A 24,630-nucleotide genomic window follows, 5' to 3' on the forward strand; every position below is an offset into this window, starting at 1 on the left:
ACAACAAGCAAGATGAAGAAGCTGAAAAACCACCCCCAGTCAAACCAACAGGAGAACTCACCTAAAACAGTCAACAATGAAACAGATCTCAGCAGTCTGACAGACCTGGAGTTCAAAAGAGAAATAGTGAAAATACTGAAGGAATTAAGAGAAGATATGAACAGTAATGCAGATACCCTCAGAAAGGAGCTAGAAAATATAAGGAGGAGCCAAGAAAAACTAGAACATTCATTTGCAGAGATGCAAACTGAACTAGGGGCAGTAAAAACCAGAATGAATAATGCAGAAGAACGAATCAGTGATATGGAAGATAGAATAATGGAAATCACTCAATCTGGTCAACAGACAGAAAACCGAATCAAAAAACTGGAAAGCAATATAAGAGACCTATGGGATAATATAAAGCGGGCCAATCTACGCATAATAGGAATTCCAGAAGGAATAGAAAAAAATAAGGGGATGGAAAATATATTTGAAGAAATTATTGCTGGAAACTTCCCAAATCTAAAGGATACTGGATTCAAGATACAAGAAGCACAGAGGGCCCCAAACAAACTGAACCCAAACAGACCCACACCAAGACACATCATAATAAAAATGGCAAAAGTTAGTGATAAAGAGAGGATCCTAAGGCAGCAAGAGAAAAACAGAATGTGACCTACCAGGGAACCCCCATAAGAATATCAGCTGATTTCTCTACAGAAACACTACAGGCCAGGAGGGAATGGCAAGAGATATTTAAAGTGCTCAAAGGAAAAAATATGCAACCTAGAATACTCTATCCAGCAAGAATATCATTTAAAATAGAAGGGGAAATAAAAATTTTTCCCAACAAACAAAAACTTAAAGAATACAGCAACACAAAACCCAGGTTAAAGGAAATATTGAAAGGGCTTCTCTAAACCAAAAAGAAAGGAAGGAAAGGGAAGAAAAAAGCAAAGAAAAAAAAGAAGAAGAAGAAGAGGAAGAACTAGGACTGAGGAATTCGCAATCAGAGAGCAGTCACTCAAATAAGCCAGCATACAGATTTAATCATGAACATGCTTCAAACAAAATAAAATTAAAAAGAAAAAAATAAAAAAGAGTCATCAAAACCATAAAATGTGGGCAAGGGATGTCAGGAGGTAAATAACCCTTTTTGTTTATATGTATGTCTCTCTTCTTAATTTTAATATAGTAATGAAGTGTTTGAACTTACAGGACCATCAGGCTAAAACACACAATTATGGGAAGGGGTTAGCATACTTAAAAAACAGGGCAACCACAAGCCAAAACCAAATATTGCATTTGCAAAAAATGAAAAAAAAAATATATACTCAAGCAGATAATAACAGGAGACCATCCAACCCACCCAAAAAAAAAAAAAAACAAAAAGAAAGGAAGAATGGAGAACCATAGAATCAACTGGAACACGAGGTTCAAATGGCAATAAATAATCATCTATCAATTATCACCTTAAATGTCAATGGACTGAATGCCCCAATCAAAAGACACAGAGTGGCTGAGTGGATAAAAAGGCAAAAACCTTCAATATGCTGCCTACAAGAAACTCACCTTAGGACAAAAAAATACATATAGGTTGAAAGTGAAAGGGTGGGGAAAAATATTTCACGCCAATAGACATGACAGAAAAGCAGGAGTCGCAACGCTCATATCAGACAAAATAGACTTTAAAACAAAAGACATAAAGAAAGACAAAGAAGGACACTATTTAATGATTAAAGGATCCATCCAAGGAGAGGATGTTACTATCATCAACATATATGCCCCAAATATAGGAGCACCCAGATACATACAACAAATATTAACAGACATAAAGGGAGATATTGATGAGAATACAATCATAGCAGGAGACCTAAATACCCCCCTCACATCAATGGACAGATCCTCTAGACAGAAAACCAATAAAGCAACAGAGATCCTAAAGGAAACAATAGAAAAGTTAGACTTAATTGATATCTTCAGGACACTACATCCAAAAAAAGCAGAATACACATTCTTCTCAAATGCTCATGGAACATTCTCAAGAATCGACCACATATTGGGACACAAAGCGAATCTCAATAAATTTAGGAGCGTAGAAATTATCTCAAGTATCTTCTCTGACCACAATGCCATGAAATTAGAAATCAACCATGGGAAAAGCAAAGAGAAAAAACCTACTCCATGGAGACTCAACAATATGCTACTAAAAAACCAATGGGTCAATGAGGAAATCAAGAAGAAAATTAAAAACTACCTTGAAACAAATGATAATGAAGACACAACCTCTCAAAATCTATGGGATGCTGCGAAAGCAGTGCTCAGAGGGAAATTTATAGCAATCCAGGCCTTTCTCAAAAAAGAAGAAATGCCGAGGTCCAGCCCCAGCAGCCAGGGAGTGCCGAAGGAGAGGATGGGCTACAAACGGCGCGGAAAGAATTGGAGCCAACTCCTCAGCTGCATGCTGCAGATGACCCAATTTATTAAATGAAAAGTATCAGTTTTTATACCATTTCACAATCAGGTTTCGTGTAAGATTTGACATTAACATTTGATTTAAAGCCCTTTTGTTCCCTCCACCCGAGATACAAAAAAAGGTTAGTTAAAACATGTTCCTTTCAACTTCAGATTTTCCTACAAGATTACAAACTTAAAGTTTCACACTGTATTTTTCTTAAAAGGTCAACAACAGTAGCTATTCTATTCTATATTAAGAACAAAGCTTTAATAAGTAATAAACTATGATACCTAACATTCTTTAACTAAAGGTGTATGTAGTCAACAAAACGCATGAAAGCTTTGGGCTCATGGCATTCTTAAAACCACGATTTATGTGGCGCCAGCAAGCTAAGCATTTAACCTATTGTGCTGATTTACGTAAGTTCCAAACCACCAATTTAAATAGAAAGGAGTATTATACCCAAAAATTAACAAATGCCCCCACAAGGGATGAAAGTTACAAGTGACACTGTTAAAAATATATCTATTATAGAAAATAGCAATTTATAGGCCAAACAACATTTTCCCAGCCCCAAACTTCTTTTTAAGTAAAGGGACTGAAATCATAAATTTCCCCTGTATACTCTCACAAAATAGGTGCCATAAATTGTTATTCCAAAACAAAGGCTTTTTCCATTACATTGTTTAAACAACTTCATTCTGTTTTGGTTCAAGTGTTTTACATACCCAGGGCAAATCTTTAGCAGTAAGAAAGCTGTGAATAGCGATAGAAAAGGAAGGATAAACACAGAAAAATAGATTAACATATTTTTTAGGGGATATCATTTTTATTTTCCTGGAGCCGATGTCTTTCAAGGGATTGCTCTGCAATCCTTCTTCTTTCTTCAGCAGTCTGTAGCTCTGCTAACCAGACAAGCCTCACACATCCGCAATCCTTCTTCTTTCTTCAGTTTGTCTGTAGCTCTGCTAACCAGACAAGCCTCATGCAGGTGCCGACTGTGGCTTTGCTTTCTTTACTGGAGCAGCCTTATGGCTCCCGACAAAGAAAGATCCCAAATTGACAACTTAACCCTCCACCTAAACGAATTAGAAAAAGAAGAACAAAAAAGTCCTAAAGTCAGCAGAAGGAAGGAAATTATAAAGATCAAAGAAGAAATCAATAAAATAGAGACCCAAAAAACAATAGAGAAAATTAATAAAACCAAGAGCTGGTTCTTTGAAAAGGTGAACAAAATTGACAAACCCCTGGGCAGACTCACTAAAAAGAGGAGAGAAAGAACCCAAATAACCAAAATTATAAATGAAAAAGGAGAAATCACAACGGATACTGCAGAAATACAAAAAACCATAAGAGAATACTATGAACAACTGTATGGCAACAAGTTTGACAATCTGGAAGAAATGGACAATTTTCTAGAATCTTACAGCCTGCCAAAACTGAATCAAGCAGAAACAGACCAACTGAACAGACCCATCACTAGAAATGAAATTGAAGAGGTCATAAAATCACTCCCTACAAATAAAAGCCCAGGACCAGATGGCTTCACAGGTGAATTTTATCAAACATATAAAGAGGAATTGGTGCCCATCCTCCTGAAACTCTTTCAAAAGGTTGAAGAAGAAGGAATACTCCCAAAGACATTCTATGAGGCCACCATCACCCTCATTCCAAAACCAGACAGAGATACCACCAAAAAAGAAAACTATCGCCCAATATCATTGATGAATATAGATGCAAAAATTCTCAACAAAATCTTAGTCAACCAAATCCAACAACATACCAAAAAAATTATACACCATGACCAGGTTGGGTTCATCCCAGGTTCACAAGGATGGTTCAACATACGCAAATCAATCAGCATCATACACCACATTAACAAAAAAAAGGTCAAAAATCATATGATCATCTCAATAGACGCAGAAAAAGCATTTGACAAAGTCCAACATCCATTCATGATCAAGACCCTCGCCAAAGTGCGTATAGAGGGAACATTCCTGAATATAATCAAAGCCATTTATGATACACCCACAGCAAATATAATCCTCAATGGGGAAAAACTGAAAGCCTTCTCACTCAAATCTGGAACAAGACAGGGATGCCCACTCTCACCACTGCTCTTCAACATCGTTTTGGAAGTCTTAGCCACAGCAATTAGACAAACAAAAGAAATCAAAGGCATCCATATAGGAAGAGAAGCGATCAAACTGTCACTGTATGCAGATGACATGATACTATACCTACAAAACCCTAAGGACTCAACCCCAAAACTCCTTGAACTGATTAATAAATTCAGCAAAGTGGCAGGATATAAGATTAACATTCAGAAGTCAGTTGCATTTCTGTATACCAGCAATGAAACATTAGAAAAGGAATACAAAAATACGATACCTTTTAAAATTGTACCTCACAAAATCAAATACCTTGGAATACACCTGACCAAAGAGGTAAAGGACCTATATACCAAGAACTATAAAACTTTAATCAAAGAAATCCAAGAAGATGTAAAGAAATGGAAAGATATTCCATGTTCCTGGATTGGAAAAATCAATATTGTGAAAATGGCCATCCTACCCAAAGCAATCTACAGATTCAATGCAACCCCTATCAGATTACCCAGGACATTTTTCACAGAACTAGAACAAACAATCCAAACATTTATATGGAACCACAAAACACCCAGAATCGCCAAAGCAATCCTGAGAAACAAAAACCAAGCAGGAGGCATAACTCTCCCAGACTTCAAGAAATACTACAAAGCCACAGTCATCAAAACAGTGTGGTACTGGTATCAAAACAGACAGACAGACCAATGGAACAGAAGAGAGAATCCGGAAATAAACCCTGACACCTATGGTCAATTAATTTTTGACAAGTGAGGCAAGAACATAAAATGGGAAAAAGAAAGTCTATTCAGCAAGCATTGCTGGGAAACCTGGACAGCTGCATGCAAAGCAATGAAACTAGAACACACCCTCACACCATGCACAAAAATAAACTCCAAATGGCTGAAAGACTTAAATATATGACAGAACACCATCAAACTCCTAGAAGAACACATAGGCAAAACACTCTCTGACATCAACATCATGAATATTTTCTCAGGTCAGACTCCCAAAGCAATAGAAATTCGAGCAAAAATAAACCCATGGGACCTCGTCAAACTGAAAAGCTTTTGCACAGCAAAGGAAACCCAAAAGAAAACAAAAAGACAACTTACAGAATGCGAGAAAATAGTTTCAAATGATGCAACTGACAAGGGCTTAATCTCTAGAATATATAAGCTACTTATACAACTCAACAGCAAAAAAACCAATCAATCAATGAAAAAATGGGCAAAAGACCTGAATAGACATTTCTCCAAAGAAGATGTACAGATGGCCAACAAACACATGAAAAAATGCTCAACATTGCTGATTATAAGAGAAATGCAAATCAAAACTACCATGAGATACCACCTCACACCAGTCACAATGGCCATCATTAATAAATCCACAGATAACAAGTGCTGGCGGGGCTGAGGAGAACAGGGAACCCTCCTGCACTGTTGGTGGGAATGTAAACTGGTACAGCCACTATGGAGAACAGTTTGGAGATACCTTAGAAATCTATACATAGAACTTCCATATGACCCCGCAATCCCACTCTTGGGTATCTATCTGGACAAAGCTCTACTTAAAAGAGACACATGCACCCGCATGTTCATTGCAGCACTATTCACAATAGCCAGGACATGGAAACAACCCAAATGTCCATCGACAGATGATTGGATTCGGAAGATGTGGTATCTATACACAATGGAATACTACTCAGCCATAAAAAAGAATGACATAATGCCATTTGCAGCAACATGGATGGAACTAGAGAATCTCATACTGAGTGAAATGAGCCAGAAAGACAAAGACAAATACCATATGATATCACTTATAACTGGAATCTAATATCCAGCACAAATGAACATCTCCTCAGAAAAGAAAATCATGGACTTGGAGAAAAGATGTGTGGCTGCCTGATGGGAGGGGGAGGGAGTGGGAGGGATCGGGAGCTTGGGCTTATCAGACACAACCTAGAATAGATTTACAAGGAGATCCTGCTGAATAGCATTGAGAACTATGTCTAGATACTCATGTCGCAACAGAAGAAAGGGTGGGGGAAAAAAACTGTAACTGCAATGTATACATCTAAGGATAACCTGACCCCCTTGCTGTACAGTGGGAAAATAAAAAAAATAAAAAAAATAAAACATCCTGCCAATGTTATTTATCTCTTGCTCGACTCTGCCACGGAATTCTAAACCACAAAATTTACAAGAGTATAATAACAGATGGATGAAAATGATGATAAATTTCACTTATTTTATGATAACTCTCAGGACACTAGAAATATAAGGAACACAACTAAATTTAATAAATTATAGCTATGAAACTTACTAAAATGTTGTCTATCAGAACTACAGCCAATGTCACGTGCTATGAAGAACTTTAGAAATATCCCTTCAAGATGTGAAAGAAAAACAAAGGTTTTCCACTATCACATCTCTGCTACTATAACTGAAGGTCTCAACCAATGTAATTAAATAAGAAACTAAATAGTAAATAAAAGAAGAGGAAAGGAAGAGGCAAAAATCCTATTCAATGAAGAGTGCATTATTATGGATATTTTTAAAATCCTGTAGATTTACCCAAATAAGTTGAAAACTTCTGTTTATACAAAAACCTGTACATGGATGTTTATAACTGCCCAAACTTGGAAGGAAACAAGTTATCTTTTAATAGGTGAATAGGTAAACCAGCACATCCATACAATGGACAGTTTACAAAAATATACCTGTATCAAGCTACAAAAGGACACAAAGTCATCTTAAGGGCATATCCTTAAGTGAACAAAGCGAATCTTGAAAAGGCTACATACTATATGACTCCAAGAATATGGCATTCTGGAAAAGGAAAAACTGAAGCCAGTAAAAAGATCAGCGGTTGCCAGAGGTTTGAGGAGAGGGAGAGATAAAGAGGCCATGCACAGGGGATTTTTAGAGCAGTAAAATATTCTGTACAGTACAGTAATAGTGAATACATGACTATATACATTTGTCAAAATGCATAGACGGCACAAGGCAAAGAAGGAAACAATTCTAATCTTAAGTAATGCTTCCTGATACAAGACAGACATATACAAACCAATTATTCATCTACAGCAGTAAGAATTATTTAGAAAGTTTAATCAGATATAAGCTACAATGAAAATAGAAACAAATTTCACTTTTGAAAATGAACAAAATTTGCAAAAAAAAAAAAATTTTCTTTCTTTCTTTCTCTCTCTCTCTCTCTGTTTCCTTCTTTCTTTCTTTTAGGGCTGCACTGCAGCCTATGGAGGTTCCCAGGCTAGGGGTCTAATTGGAGCTGTAACTGCCGGCTTCCACCATAGCCATAGCAACAGGGGATCACAGCCGCGTCCAAAACCTGTAACACAGCTCAAAGCAATGCCGGATCCCTAACCCACTGAGCAAGGCAGGGATTGAACCTGAATCCTCATGGATGCTACTTAGATTCGTTTCCGCTGAGCCATGACGGGAACTCCAAAATTTGCAAAAATTTAAAAATTCTATCCATAGATTTTAATTAAATCTGAATAAAAATAAAAATACAACACATGTATAGATGAGATAATTAAACATTATAAACTTGTAATTTGCACATGCACAAAAATGAATTCAACATACTTTAAAGAAATTTCAGGGGAATTTTGTGAGGAATTAAACAACCTGATTCTAAAATTTATACTGAAGAATAAATGTTCATAAATAGATAATTTTGCAGAAGAATTTTAATGATTGGACTTGGTCTAAATAACAGAACAACTGGAAGTTCCCATGTGGTGTAGTGAGTTAAGGAACTGTCGCTGTCGCAGTCGTGGCACAGGTTACAACTGCAGCGTGGGTTCTATCCCTGGCCTAGGAATTTCCACATGCCAAGGGTGCAGCCAAAAAATAAGCAAAAAATGAAAAACAGTACAACTAGATGAAGCCACATTAATTAAAAAGCTCTCAGTTACTAGCATAAGAAGAGGTAAACAAATTCTAATAACCTAACTGTCGTGTTGTGAGAAGCCAAATCATAAGGAGAGATTACATGCAGATGCTGCAGTTGCCCTGTTGCGTTTTCAGCCAAGAGCCAACATCAATTGCCCAATGCTTGACAGCTCATCAATGTGATGATGATTAATTGCTCAGCAATGTGAGCAAATCATTTCGGACTCCCATCTAAATTGAATTTTCAGGTGTCTATAACAACTGTTGAAATCTGTCTGAAACTGAATAAGAGAGCTCAAGCAGAAACTGCTCATCCACACATACTAGAGAAAAATAATAATTTTTTAAGTCACTCTGTTATGCAATGATGGACAACCAGAAGATGCTCACTAAGTGTTCCATCCTGGACGTACCGTGTAAGAGTTCAAAATTCCTGCTGAGATTATTTGATCACTAAAGTTCTTATATTACTTAAATTCTTAGGAGAGAAAAAATTCCTGTATGTCTGTCAGAGCAAAAACATGTTAGAACTTAATTAAATTTGATTCCACAGATAATTAACAGGATCTGCTATGGATAAGGCAGAGCACCAGACAGCATTTGTAACACAGAGATGAACTGTTTCATGGAAACAGAGTAAGTCACTGTTTCATGGAAATAACATTCTAATAAAAATTAATAAAAGAGTTGAGAAAAGGATAAATAACAATAGATTACTGACAATTACTTTGAATTGACAGTGATACACAGAGGGAACATGATTTCCCTGAATAGGTATTTACATTGCAATGAAGAAACTGAAAAATCGATTTAACCCTTAATGTTGGGTTTTCCCAACAAATATGAGCCACAAATTGCAATGTGTTTCAATAATTTAATCCAATGAACACAAATAAACAGAAGTTCCAGATAACTAGGTGTGATCATTAAATCAAATCAACAGAAAAATACTCCACAGGAAAATTCTATATAATTGCAAGTTTGGGTCCCAGGGTATTTTTCAAGGAGCCTCAAATACCCACAGCATTTGAGGATCTCTCCACTCATGACACGGGAGCTATATAGATGAGCATCATGAGAATGGAAATCCTTATTTTTCCTCTCCACAGAAAATGTTTCACTGAAAGTGGATGAATTACCTTTGGCTAAGTAGTAAATGATTAATTTTCCCCAAGTTTAGAAAGGAAGTTCCTGGATTTGCTCTGGTGAGTTTCTGTGGTGTCTAAAATGGATGATTATACTGAATAACAGAAAGTCAGTGAATAACAGGGTTTGAGTGGGTGGGATAAAACCAGTCATTGCCATTTATTTCATAAATGCCAAAATTAAAAAGCATTTTAATGTGGATTTTTTAAATGAAAATTGCAAATTCAGCAGAGAGATTTAAATTGTTTGTTTCATAAACATTTTGTGCAGTGTAATTCCCATTTTCTCAGCAATTCCTTCCTTTTTGCAACTAGCAAAGAAATCTGGGATAAATGAACCACGGAATGATACCACTTGATATCCTTCTATTCCTGTTATTTATTGACCCTAACGGTGACTTAGAAGAGATGTGAGATCCTACCTATATCAGAGATAGAGTATTCCAACAGTACAGAAAAATGAAAAAACTGAGTAACAAAATATTGCAGTGGCAGCAAAACAACCATATTTTCCATTTTCACAAAACAAGGGCCAGTACAGACCCCAGAGAGAAAGACTGTAAGGCCACAAAGATTGTGAGAATATGCTTCTTGTCACAACCAGTCATCCAGGTTTCAAGTCTCTTCTATTACTTAGGGAGAAATTCTGATGTCAATGAAATATAAGAAAAATTCAGTAACAATTAAGCCATGTTCCATATTTTGAGAGAAATACAAAAAATATTCCATGATCAGAAATATATGATACAAATTATTAAATTATTCATATACACTTTTTCTTATGTATTAAAAGCACTAATATCCACTTTGAAATAAGACAAAGACATGAGGATCTGAACGCCTCATTTGTTAAAAGAGAGTTAAGTTGCAGAGAAAAAGTACTCAGTTGAGATCAAAGAAGTAAAAGTAATTAAAATTCTGGATCAACACTCAAATTAGAAAGTTACAAGAGCTTTGTAATTTCACTAAAGAAAAGTGACTCTTTTCTATCACTATTTCTGAATCACTGATAATTTTATCTTATTGTTACTATAATTTTTTAATTAAGAATAAAGGATTAAATAATTTTTAGGTGTTTATCAACCTTTTATTTCCTTTCAAAAATTATACCAGGAAGTCGCTGGCCTTTTGCCATATCCTACAAGGAATTTCAAAATTTTCAAATTAATTTATTTAATATTTTATGTTAAAGGTAATGATCATCTCTATATATCATAATGCAAATAAGATAATGTCAATTAAAATGTGCTTTTTATTTTTGGAATTATTTATTTTTTCAAGGAATTCTTAGAAAAAAGCATTGGGAATTTTTTCTCTCATATATGACACATACTTATAAAATTGCATTGAAACAGTGGGTATTTTGATGCTAGAAATAGATATAATAACTATATCTAGTCACTTATGATGGAGCATGATAATGTGAGAAAAAGAATATATACATGTATGTGTGACTGGGTCACCTTGCTGTACAGTAGAAAACTTACAGAACACTGTAAACCAGCTATGATGGAAAAACAAAATTCATTAAAAAAAAACTAATGAGAAAAAAAGTCACCTCAAAAATTTATAAATATGAGTTTGTGTGTTTGAACTGAGTGAAATTTTAATGTAAAAAAATTTTGATGCACTGTATTTCCTAAAAACAAAATAATATATTTTTGTTCCTTTGCCTGAAATGCATGACATTAAAATTCACAATCTACTTTACCTAATTCCTATGCTTAAATCAGAGTACTTAAAATTGTTCAATATAATTATTAGTATACAAAGCTACATAGCATTTACAGTGATATAATAGTGATCCTGCCTTCCTGCCTTAACATCCCTGAGTAAGTGGATTATATTGATAATTAAAAAAAAACTTCATTTCTATTGGTTTCAATTTTGTCTTGCAGTCAGCATCCTTCTTGGAAACTGAGAAGGAACATGGCCAATTTCACTACAGTGAGTGGGTTTCTCCTCATGGGATTTTCTGCCAAGCCTGAGCTAGAAGTCTTATGGGCCTCTCTGTTCTTAGTCTTATACTTAGTGGCTTTAACTGGCAACACACTCATTATCGCTGCAACTTCCATGGATGACAGTCTCTACTCCCCTATGTATTTCTTCCTCAAACATCTTTCCTTCTTAGATATATGCTATATCTCTGTGACGGTACCAAGGTCCATTTGTAACTCTTTCAGGCATACTAGCAGTATTTCCCTCTGGGAATGCATACTGCAATGTCTGGCTTTCACTCTCTGTGCATCTGCTGAGCTGGCCATGCTCACAGTGATGTCCTACGATCGCTACGTGGCCATCTGCCTTCCCCTGCGCTATGAAATCATCATGAATGTCAACACCTGTATTCACGGAATCCTAGCCGTCTGGATCAGTGGGGTCATCTCTGGAGTTATGCACACATCTGCTACTTTCTCCATCCACTTCTGTGGTGCCAACGTCATCCACCAGTTCTTCTGTGAGGTTCCCCAGCTCCTAAAACTCGCCTGTTCTGATGAGTATGTCTGTGAGCTTGGGGTCACAGGCTTTCTGTCCTTGGTGGCATTTCTTTGCTTCCTCTCCATTGGATTCTCCTACACACGCATATTCTCTACTGTGCTGAGGATCCCATCTGCCGAGGGGAGAGCCAAGGCCTTTGCCACTTGCCTCCCCCATCTAGCTGTGGTCACACTGTTTCTCTCTACTGGTGCCTTTGAGTTTCTGAAGCCACATTCTGACTCTCCAACTGCATTAGACTTTTTGCTTACTCTTTTTTATACTGTTCTGCCTCCCACACTTAATCCGATGATCTACAGCCTGAGAAACAAAGCCATGAAGGCAGCTCTACAAAGGGTTGTTAAAAGAAGAAAAGCCTACATCTTTTGCTGAGTCACGTCTATCCCTTCCTCATTAAAGAGACAAATCACAATCTACTGGAAAAACATAACAGAGTCAATCAAGAAATTAAAGCTCTGGAGTTCACGTCGTGGCGCAGTGGTTAACGAATCCGACTAGGATCCATGAGGTTGCGGGTTCGATCCCTGCCTTTGCTCAGTGGGTTAACGATCCGGCATTGCCGTGAGCTGTGGTGTAGGTTGTAGATGCGGCTCGGATCCCGCGTTGCTGTGGCTCTGGTATCGGCCGAGGGCTACAGGTCCGATTAGACCCCTAGCCTGGGAAACTCCATATGCCGTGGGAGCGGCCCAAGAAATAGCAAAAAGACAAAAAAAAAAAAAAAGAAATTAAAGCTCTAATAGAAGTCTTTATGAGGAAAGCCATAGGAATGGACTATCTTTGAGTAACAATAACATTGACATGGAGTTAGACAAAAATTACACTGGTATGTGCAATAGATTTAAATCTTAATCCACAATGTCAAGTCTGATGAAAATGTGAATTTCTTTCATTCTAAAGTCTCCAAATTGATTTTCCTTCCTGGTTCGTTTCTGTCAAGGTAAAGGAAAATTCTTTTTTTTCCCTGAGTTACAATCAAGTTTGGAATATTATATAGTATTTAAGCATGCAGAATAACCACCTGGTTCAATATTCTCTGGCTATTCAAGGGTCCAACTGCTGTTCTAGTCATCTTTCAGGGCTTCAATTGGTAATACACAATGGTCACCATGGAAAAGTCTATATCAATTGTTTTATGTGAGTGAGAAGCTTAAGTAGAACAATAGTCAGTGAATCAGAGAATGAATACAAGAAGAAATAAAAACACAATTAAAATAATGTTTTAAAAAGTCACATTTGAAAAATAGCAAAAACTTGATATAAATACAATATATAGTGACCAAAAATTAAAACTTGATGGATAGTACAAGCAGCAGATAAAATTCAAGAAAAGACAGAAAAAATGCACTCACTGACAGATCCAAGAATTTCCCAGAAAATGAGGAAAAAAGGAAAATACTTTTTGGTTAATGAAGAAGACTTAGGAGTCACAAAGATACAGAGGGAAAAGTTCACTATTTGTCTAATAATAGTTACAGAAAGATTAGTGTCCATGTATTAAGAGAATGCATAATAGGCAACATCCAGTGAAACAACATTGAAGCCAATTCCCCAGAATTCTTAAAAATATAGATCTTCAGGATTGAGAAGCACAACAAAAATTGGTCAGTGTATATAAAATGGATGGAAAAGTAGTTATACCATCCTGAAACTGTGGAATAATAAAAATGGAAATTTTAAAAATTTTAAAACACAAAAAGTGACTTTATGTATGACTGACCGGGTCACTTTGATATACAAAAGAAATTGACAGAACACTGTAAATCAATCATAATAAAAATTATAAAAATAAAACTGTTGAAATATAAAAACAAAAATTAACAATAAAAATAAAACAAACCAATCTTATATCCCAGAAGCTTTACTGTTTTACCTTTCATATTTAGTTCTATAATCCATTGGAAAATAAACATTGCAATGGAATAAAAAAAGTGTCATTGGTCATTTCACTCATCGATATCCAGATTAATTGGAAATAAACTTCTCTCAAAAAATTGCAGTTGGTGCCTTTGTAATAAATTTAGAAATTATATGTGTGTGAGGTTCTTTCATCTATTCAGTTGATCCCTGTGTTTATGCTTATTCTATCAAGCTCCATTAATTACTGTAGCTATATAGTAGTATTTTATATTGGATAGTGTAAGTTTTCTAACTCTGTTCTTCCAGATTTTGTTATCTGCTCCAGATCTTTTGCTTATCCATATGTTTTAGAATCAGGTTTTTAATTTGAAAAAAAATATCTACTAAGATGTTGACTGAATTACATTGAATCCATAAATCAAACTGAACTGTCTTCTTACCCCACTGGACTTATCAGAGGATTTTTAAAACTCTCCTTATAAGTCCGCTGGCTCATTGCTATTGCTCATCTCAGTATGGTACATAAATTTTTCTTTAATTACATAATAGAAACCAGTAAAAAGCAAAAGATAAAAACTGAACCGTCTTCTTTAAAAGGAGGCATTTTCCAATTTATTACCAAGAAACTTTTAAATTGATCTAGGTTCTTAAAAACTCTATCAGAAATGATAACTAAATTTGGAGTAGTGGTTTATACATCTTTGATTTGATTTATTTCTATAATTCTAATGTTACTATAACATGGAATTTTAAAATTTAATTGTCTAATTTTTGTGGTCGCTATATAGAAATTCGATTTATTTTTGTATATTGACTTAATATACATTCATCCCCAAAATTTACTTATTATTTCTAATAGATCTTTATAGAGGCATTCAAATTTCTATTACACATTGTTTTCTGTAAATAAAGAGTTTTATCTCTTATTTCACATAACTTAAAACTGTTACGTATTTTCCTTGCTTTTGAGCTGGCCAAGGACAGATTAGAATCAAATTATGGTTTACCTTCTCCCTATCAGTGTAATCAGGGGCAAGTGCTTATTTTTTCAGGAACTTTTGTATGTAAGACATGGATGCAACACCTACCTTGAAAAACAATTCAGATAATGTGTATGATGTGTTGCACAGATCGTTGCAAGTTGCCCAATAAATAGTAGATACTAGTAGGAAAAATAACAATAGTCAAATGCAGAACACTCTAATACTGTAATGGTGGTGATTAAATCACCTTAACTTTAATATAAAAGGTAAAAGATAAAATTATTTAAAATTACACTAGAAGAGTGATATCACCAAGAAGAAAACATAGATAATTCCCAGCTTCACTCCCCATCCCAAGAAGAATAACTAGCAACTGTTCATAGATAAGGCATCACTGAGAAAATGACAGAACACAGAGATGAGGCCAAAGCAGCCCCCTGCACCACAGAGACCAGGACAAATGGCATTAGAAGGGGAGGAGGAGGAGCTCCCTGCTGCCTGCACTGCCTTTCCTCCAGGTCAGTGCAGCACCACACTGAGAGGTCTCCCTTGAGCCTATGGTTTCTCCAGTAGGGAAAAGAAAGACCAAGGTGGACATCCCATGCTCCCCAACATTGCGGATCACTGCATGGGGACCCCCACTTCAGGCTTACCCCATAGGGATGGCAAGAGGGCTCTACAGAGCTTGACTGCTGGGAATGGGAATGTGATGGAGAAGAGGAAGGGGCTTCCAACAACTAGCATTTGCATCTTGGAAGCAGAGTGCTGCCTGTACCACCCAAATCATAATCCCAGCTAGCAGTTTTGCTCATTTTCAGAGAAAAGAAGGTGGCACAGTCTGACCAGGAACGTGGTCAGGGCACAGGTCTGCCTACTGGGGGCCCTCAAGTGTAGAGCCTTTCCAGGGCTGCAGCCTGGGATGTTGCCTCTGCCACCTAAGCACTGAGCCAAGTCATAGCCCAGCGCACAGCTGAATAGAGCTGCCAGCACCACCTGACTAGAAAGCCTGGTCAGAACACCTACACAGCTGCATAGCCCACTAATGCTCTTCTGGAATGCCTGGAAGGCATAGCTGATTGTTTATACAGTAAATCCAGTGACTCTGATCAGTAAGGGAACTTGGGATTTGGGTCAGCTTGAGTCATGTCCATGAAGAGTCCTGCTAGCCTTGGAGCTGGTTCTCCCCCTCCACATAGGCAGGGAGACAGATTGGTAGCCACATCCATTATCTAATGGACCCTTCAGCTTTCCCAACCAGGGAACCTAGCTAGACTATGGGGAAGCTTCACAGCCCATATAGCAGCCCTGCTTAGAGTGGATTTGAACGAAGAACACAACCCATGGCATTCCCCATCTACAGAGCAAGCCAGTGGCCCCATTTAGTCAGGGAAATCAGTACACAGCATTGCCTCATCCAGGACACAAACAACAAAATGTGCAGACCCTGCCAGGGCAGAGAAGCTAATTCATACCCTCACCTATGGATCAGTATAGGAAGCATGACCAGAGAACCCAGGATAAGGCATCACAGAGACCATCCTACAGCATCACACTGGAAAGAGAACCAAGCCAGTAGCCATATTCTACTATTTCTCAGTCAGGGGAACACTCTCCTCCCCTCCACCACCTCATAGCTCAGGATGTAGCCTATCACAAAACTAGACCCTGACACCAAGCCCAATTGCTCAAGGAGATTACCAGCAATCTACAGATTCAATGGAATCTCTATCAAAATACCAATGGCCTTTTTCACAGAACTACAACCAATAATCCTAAGATTTGTGTATAATTACAAAAGACACCAAATAGTCAAAGCAATCTCGAGAAAGAAGAACAAAGCTGGACAAATTACTCTCCCTGATTTCAAGCAATAGCACAAAGCTATACTACAAAGCTATGGTCAAAGTAATGTGATAGTGGCATGAAACCAGGTGTATAGATCAATGAAACAGAATAGAGAGCCCAGAAATAAACCCTCACTCATGTGGTCAATTAATCTGTAACAAAGGAGGCAAAAATATACCTTCATGAATCGGTGCTGGGAAACTGGACACCTACATGCAAAAGACCAAGCTGGACTGCTTCCTCACACTATCTATGAAAATAAATTCAAAATGGGTTAAACTTAATGTAAGACCCAAAACCATGAAACACTTAGCAGAAAACATAAACAATACACTCTTTGAATTGATCTTAACAATATTTTTTTGGATGTTTTCACCTCTGGCAAAGGCAACAAAAGCAAAAAAAAAAAAAACAAAACAAAACAAGTGGGACTACATCAAACTGAAAAACTTTCATACAGTGAAAGAAATCATCAACAAAATAGAAGACAGCCTATTGAATAAGAGAAGATATTTGATAAGGAGTAAATTTCCAGAATAGACAAAGAACTCATAAAACTCAACATCAAAAAACTCCAAACTGATTGAAAAAAGGCAGACAAGAGTTACCTGCTGTGGCTCAGCAGGTTAGGAACCTGACATAGTGTTCATGAGGATGCAGGTTCGGTCCCTGGCCTTGCTCAGTGGGTTAAGGATCCAGCGTTGCCACAGCTGCAATGTAGCGGGCAGATGCGGCTCAGGTCCAGGTTTGCCATGGCTGTGGCATAGGCCAGCAGCTCCAACTGGAAGCCTAGCCCAAGAACTTACAAATGCCACAGATGCAGCCATAAAAAAATAAAATAAGCAAATTTTACTTAAATTCTCTGAGCCTCACTTTTCTTGAGGTATATAGGAATGGTTTTAGTACTTCCTTCACTGGTTGTTTGAAAGAAGTAATAAACTAATACATGTAAAGAACTCAGAACAATAATTTATACAATCGGCACACAATAATTGGTTTTTATTTGTATTATATTCATAGCATATTCTATCATAAGAGATTATTAATAGGATGAATATATAATGAACTTATGCAAAGCCACAAATATGAACTTCAATAGAAAGATGGACAAAGTACATAACATTTATAATTAATTAGAAAGCTTGGAGGGGATAAGGATCAAGATGGTGGAGAAATAAGATGTGATGCTCACTTTTTCCCATGAACACATCAAAAAAAAATGGACATGTAGAATGATCTGCACAGAACATCTACTGAATGCTGGTCTTAAACCTTCAAAAAGGGCAAGAAACCCTTCACATAACTGGGTAGAACAAAAGAAAAAGAGGTGGGGGGAAAGAGAGAAAAGGAATCAGGATGGAACTGGCACTCCTGAGAGGGAGCTGTGAAAGAAGAAAGGAATCCACACCCTGGAAGCCACCTAATTGACGGGGAGATTTGCCAGGATGGAGGGACCTCAAAGTTGCCGAGAAAAGCACAGCAACTAGACCGAGGACAAAGTAGATGTGAGCCACACCGACAATCTGCACCACTGCCACCAGACACCACAGACTGAGATGCTTGAGCAGGGGCTGGGCGCTGAGATTCACACTCCTGAGTTCAATTCCTAGGAGAGGACTAGGGTTGGCTGTGTGGAGACAGCCTGAGGGCCTAGGGAGCATTGCACCATGGGCCAGGGAGCAGAACGCCATAGCTGAGGAAACCTCGGAGGAGGTCTGGGCCCATAGGAGAAGCAAGCTGCCATTGTTGGGAGGGCGAGAGCAGGAGGGGCAGACCACCATAGGAATATCTTTCCCTGAGCACATACAGAGTCTCAGAGGGCAGGGTGCCTCTAGCGCAGGCTACAGTTGGCGAGGCACCACTTGCTTGGGCTACAGGAGACCAGGTGTCTTTTGTGCGGGCTATGGGTGGCCGGGCACCTCTTGTGTGGGCTAAGGGCAGTAGGGTGGGGGTGTTAAGTGCCATGTGGTGTCTCTTCTGTGATCTACTGGGGGGTGGAGGGGAAAAAACCACAGCATTCATCTCAGAAACCAGAGGGGGGGTGTGGTCCACCACAACTAGGGGTCTGTGAACAGGCTCCACCTGAGGACCCAGTCACCTCAAAATTCGGAAAAAAAGAGGGCACTGCAACCAAGCACCACCTGTTGCTGCTCCCACTCCTGCGGGAACACACACTGCTGCTGCCACTTCCACACAATAGACACAATAGAAAAGCTAGACTTCACTGACATTTTCAGGACACCATATCCAAAAAAATCAGGATATACATTCTTCTCAGGTGCACATGGAACATTTTCAAGGATCAATCACATAAGGGGCACAAAACTAACCTCAACAAATTTAAGAGTACAGAAATTATTTCAAGTAACTTCTCTGACCACAATTGCCAAATGATAATCAAAACACGATCATTCGAAATCTGAGATTTCAGAAAAGAAGTGCCTAGAGGGAAGTTAATAGTGATACAGGCCTTCCTCAGAAAAGAATAAAAACCTCAAATTGACAATATAACATACCACCTAAAAGAACTAGAAAAAGAAGAACAAACAAAATGCAAAGTCAGCAGAAGGAAGGAAATCATAAAAATTACAGAGGAAATCAGTAAAATAGAGATTCAAAAAACAATACAAAAATAAATCAATACAACGAAGAGCTGGTTCTTTGAAAAGGTAAACAAAACTGACAAACGACTGGCCAGACTCACGAAGAGGAGCGAAAGAACAGAAATAAACAAAATAAGAAATGAAAAAGGAGAAATCACAATGTACACTGCAGAAATACAAAAAAAAATAAGAGATTACAATAGTATGCCAACAAATTTGACAACCTAAAAAAATGGATAACCTTCTAGAGAATTACAGCCTCTCAAAACTGAGTCAAGAAGAAATAGATCAACTGAACAGACCAATCACTAGATATGAAATTGAATATGTCATAAAAACACTCCCGGAGTTCCCGTCATGGCGCAGTGGTTAACGAATCCGACTAGGAACCATGAGGTCGCGGGTTCGGTCCCTGCCCTTGCTCAGTGGGTTGAGGATCCCGCGTTGCCGTGAGCTGTGGTGTAGGTCGCAGACGCGGCTCGGATCCCGTGTTGCTGTGGCTCTGGCGTAGGCCGGTGGCTACAGCTCTGATTCAACCCCTAGCCTGGGAACCTCCATATGCCGCGGGAGCAGCCCAAGAAATAGCAACAACAGCAACAACAACAACAACAGACAAAAAGACAACAGACAAAAAAAAAAAAAAAAAAAAACAAACAAAAAAAAACTCCCTACAAATTAAAGTCCAGGACCAGATGGCTTCACAAGAGAATTCTACCAAACATACAAAGAGGAACTGATACCCATCCTCCTTAAACTTTTTCAAGAGGTTGAAGAAGAAGGAACACTCCCAAATGACACCACTTTTATTCCAATACCAAAACCAGACAAAGATACCACCAAAAAAGAAAACTATAAGCCAATAGCTTTGATGAATATAGACATAAAAATTCTCAACAAAATTTATAGCCAACTGAATCCAACAACATATAAAAAAGATCATACACCACAACCAAGTGGGATTCACCTCAGGTTCACAAGGATGGTTCATCATACCCAACTCAATCAATGTCATATACCACTTTAACAAAAAAAGTAAAAAAACCACGTGATCATCTCAATAGATGTAGAAAAAGCAATTTACAAGGTCTAACATCGATACATGATTAAAAAAAGCAGCTATAGAGGGAACATACCTTTAACATAATAAAAGCCATTTATGACAAACCCACAGCAAATATAATACTCAATGGAGAAAAGCTGAAAGACATCCTGCGAAAATCTGGAACAAGACAAGGACGCCCACTCTCACCACTTTTATTCCACATAGTACCGGAAGTCCTAGCCACAGTAATCAGACCAAAAAAATGAAATAAAAGGTATCCAAATTGGAAGAAAAGGAGTAAAATTGTCATTGTATGCAGATGACATGATACTAAATATAGAAAACCCTAAGGACTCCATACAAAAACTACTCGAACTGATCAACAAATTCAGCAAAGCAGTAGGTTATAATATTAGCATTCAGAAATCAGTCACATTTCTGTATACTTACAATGAAATATTAGAAAAGGAATACAAAAATACAATACCTTTTAAAATCGCACCCCAAAACATCAAATACCTGGGAATAAACCTGACCAAGGAGGTAAAATACTTATATACTGAGAACTATAAAATATTAGTCAAGGAAATTAAAGAAGATGTAAAGAAATGGAAAGCTATTCCATGCTCCTGGGTTGGAAAAATTAATGTTGTAAAAATGGCCATACTACCCAAAGCAATCTACAGATGCAATGCAATCCCTGTCAAATTACCCATGACATTTTTCACAGAACTAGAACAAACAATCCAAAAATTTATATGGAACCACAAAAGACCCAGAATTGCCAAAGTAATCCTGAGGAACAAATCCAAGCAGGAGGCATCTCTCTCCCAGACTTCAGGCAATATTACAGAGCCACAGTGATCAAGACAGTGTGGGTACTGGTACCAAAAGAGACATACAGACCAATGGAACAGAATAGAGGACCCAAAAATAAACACAGACACCTATGGTCAATTAATCTTTGACAAAGGAGGCAAGAACATAAAATGGGGAAAAGACAGTCTTTTCAGCAAGTATTGCTGGGAAACCTGGACAGCCACATGCAAATCAATAAAACTAGAACACACCCTCCCACCACACATGAAAATAAACCCAAAATGGCTTGAAGACTTAAATATAAGACAAGACACCATCAAACTCCTGGAAGAGAACATAGGCAAAACATTCCCTGACATCAACTGTAAAAATGTTTTCTTAGGTCATTACCCCAAGGAAACAGAAATAAAGACAAAAATTAAACCGAAGGGACCTAATCAAACTGACAAGCTATAGCACAGCAAAGGAAACCAAAAAGAAAACAAAAAGACAACTTACAGAATGGGGGAAAATAGTGTCAAATGATGCAACTGACAAGGGCTTAATCTCTAAAATATACAAACAACTTATACAACTCGACAGCAAAAAAGCCAACAACCCAATAGAAAAATGGGCAAAAGACCTGAATAGACATTTTTCCAAAGAAGATATACAGATGGCCAATAAGAACATGAAACAATGCTAAACATCACTAATTAACAGAGAAATGCAAATAAAAATCACACCAGTCAGAGTGGCCATCATTAACAAGTCCACAAATAACAAATGCTGGAGAGGGTGTGGAGAAAAGGGAACCCTCCTGCACTGTTGGTGGGAATGTAAGCTGGTACAACCACTAGGGAGAACAGTATGGAGGTACCTTAGAAAACTCTACATAAAACTACCATATGACCCAGCAATCCCACTCTTGGGCGTATATCCAGACAAAACTTTCCTTAAAAAAGACACATGCACCCGCATGTTCATTGCAGCACTATTCACAATAGCCAAGACATGGACTTCTAAAACACATCTGTAAATAATGGTTCTTGAACTCTTTAGATGAGCCACTGGTTATTTTATATCAGTCAAGTTATGGTAACAGTGTCATTTTCTTTAATTACTTTTTTTACCTCCATGCTTGGACCACAAGAAATCATGAAGTACATCTTAAAATTCCTCTTAAAGCATGTAAGTTAACATTTATTTTTCTTATTGTTATGATAGTCCTAAGTGAAAATCCTTAAAAATATATTAAAATTAGTAACTTGAAATGATAATATATATAAAGAGACTTAAAAATAATACACTTCATGGGGAATATAGGCATATTTCCATATGTAAATTTAGAGACGAACACATTAGAATATGTAACAAATCAATTTTATCACGTGATATCTCAAAAACAAATTCAGCAGTGGAGTTCCATGGCTGATGTTCCATTTGTTCAGTTTTCTATTACATAAGAATGCATTGTTCAATACAACTTGACTAAGACCCATTTATTTTTTCTTTATCTAGTTCCCTCTGTTATACATATGGTAAATGATTTGAGAACCAATATAATTTCCTATCTCAACCTTCTTTTTTTTTGTCTTTTGTCTTTTTAGGGCCACACCCGTGGCATACGGCGGTTCCCAGACTAGGGGTCTAATTGGAGCTGTACCTGCCAGCCTATGCCACAGCCATAGCAATGCTAGATCCGAGCTGTGCTTGTGACCGACACCACAGGTCATGGCAATGCTGGATCCTTAACCCACTGAATGAAGCCAGAGATTGAACCCGCATCCTCATGGGTCTTAGGTTGGTTAACCACTGAGCCATGACAGGAACTCCAACATCTAAAGTTTCTTAATGCCGTTTTTTGGTGCCTCAGAAAACTTCTCTAGATTTGTTCAAGTCAGAATCTTCTTTTTACCAGCTTACTCAAGGCTCCCTTTACTTGCTTGTTCCTCAAAGTATAGATGAGTGGATTTAATACAGGAGTGACCACACTGTACATAATGGCAATGATCCTGTCCTGGTCCATGGAGCCACCTGAGGTAGTACAGATATATGTGAAAACAACAGGAGCAAAGAAAAGAAAAACTACCATGAAGTGGGAGGCACAAGTGGACAGTGCTTTATGAAGCATGCTACAAGAATGGGTCTTGAAGGAAAGATGGGTGATAATGTAGCCATAGGAGAGAAGTGTTAGAAAGAATGGGCCCATGGCCATAGTCCCTGTAACAGTGTTGAGCAGCCACTGGTTAAGCTCAATGTTCCCACAGGCTAGCTTCAGCAAAGGCTTAATATCACAGAAGAAGTGATGGATATGGTTGGAACCACAGAAGTGTAAGCGAGAGGTCATTATGGAGTGCATCAGGGCATGGAAAAAACCAGTGATCCAGACAGTGACAGCCATTTGAGTACAGACCCAAGGATTCATGATAAGAGTGTAACGAAGTGGTTTGCAGATAGCCACGAAGCGGTCAAAAGCCATCACGGCCAACAACAGGGCCTCTGTGCTGCCGAGGAAGTGGAAGAAGTGAAGCTGGCTTATGCATCCCCAGAAAGAAATTGCTTTGTGTGAGGAGAGGAAGTTCCCCAGCATCTTTGGCAGCGTCACTGTGGAGTAGCAGATATCTAGACAGGACAGGTTTCCCAGGAAGAAATACATAGGAGAATGGAGTCTTGGCTCAGAGATGACAACCATCAGGATGGCTCCGTTCCCAGCCATGATGACCAAGTAAATTGCGAGGAAAAGCACGAAGAGCAAAGGCTGCAGTTCTTGGATGTCTGTCACTCCGAGGAGAAGAAATTCAGTGACTGATGTTTGATTGGGCATCACTTAAAAGCAAAGACAGAAGAGTATATGGAATACCATCTCTGCTGGAAATTAGAGTCCTCCAGCTGAGGATTTTTCCATCCTGGACAACATTTTGAGGGAGAGCATTGTTGTTATAAATAGTCCCAGCACAAAGTTTTTACAGTATTTGGACCATTAGCTTATAAAATGCAAAGGTTAGATATTGGTTATGAACTGTTACTCACCTCCCTGTTTTTCTTCATTAGATTTATCATAGTATTTTTGTTTCTCCCAGGGATTCAGAGCCTGTTGCCATCCTACCATCTGATGTGACTGCGAACTTGTACTTTCTGATACAAGTTGCCTTTTCTTATCCTAAGTCAGCTGTAACAGAAGGTAAATTTTAAACTACTCCACTACACCGCTATCTCTTGACCTAGTAGGAATCCATCTGAAGGGTTTTTACTTAAGAAGAGACAAGTTGAGAAAAATAAAGCTATAAGAAAAGTCGAAAAGATACGCAGACATTAGTGTGCTTCCTATACAAAGGGAATGATTCAAAATTTGGGAAATCTCTGAAAGGAGAAGAAAAATATTTAATGTGA

At 37.8% G+C, this 24,630-nt stretch overlaps 3 protein-coding genes across 3 annotated transcripts in view; 1 reads left to right on the top strand and 2 right to left on the bottom strand.

Annotated features, from left to right (window-relative positions):
- LOC146401418 (uncharacterized) overlaps positions 1-24,630 on the bottom strand; it is a 274,139-nt gene that overhangs the window by 57,333 nt on the left and 192,176 nt on the right. The gene's annotated exons all lie outside the window — the stretch shown is intronic.
- Positions 11,543-12,481, top strand: LOC100518434 (olfactory receptor 14J1-like). Its single transcript, XM_003128254.3, has one exon. The coding sequence runs from the start codon at positions 11,543-11,545 to the stop codon at positions 12,479-12,481; it is 939 nt and encodes a 312-aa protein (XP_003128302.3).
- Positions 23,138-24,085, bottom strand: LOC146401420 (olfactory receptor 12D1-like). The gene has a single exon (XM_084970378.1). It carries the CDS (start codon positions 24,062-24,064, stop codon positions 23,138-23,140), a length of 927 nt encoding a protein of 308 aa, XP_084826504.1. The 5' UTR covers positions 24,065-24,085.

This window comes from Sus scrofa, chromosome 7, assembly GCF_054392235.1.
Source record: "Sus scrofa isolate SSC_HxYL_T2T_F1_AM1 chromosome 7, Sscrofa_HxYL_maternal_Yorkshire_Landrace_v2.0, whole genome shotgun sequence".
NCBI lineage: Eukaryota > Metazoa > Chordata > Mammalia > Artiodactyla > Suidae > Sus > Sus scrofa.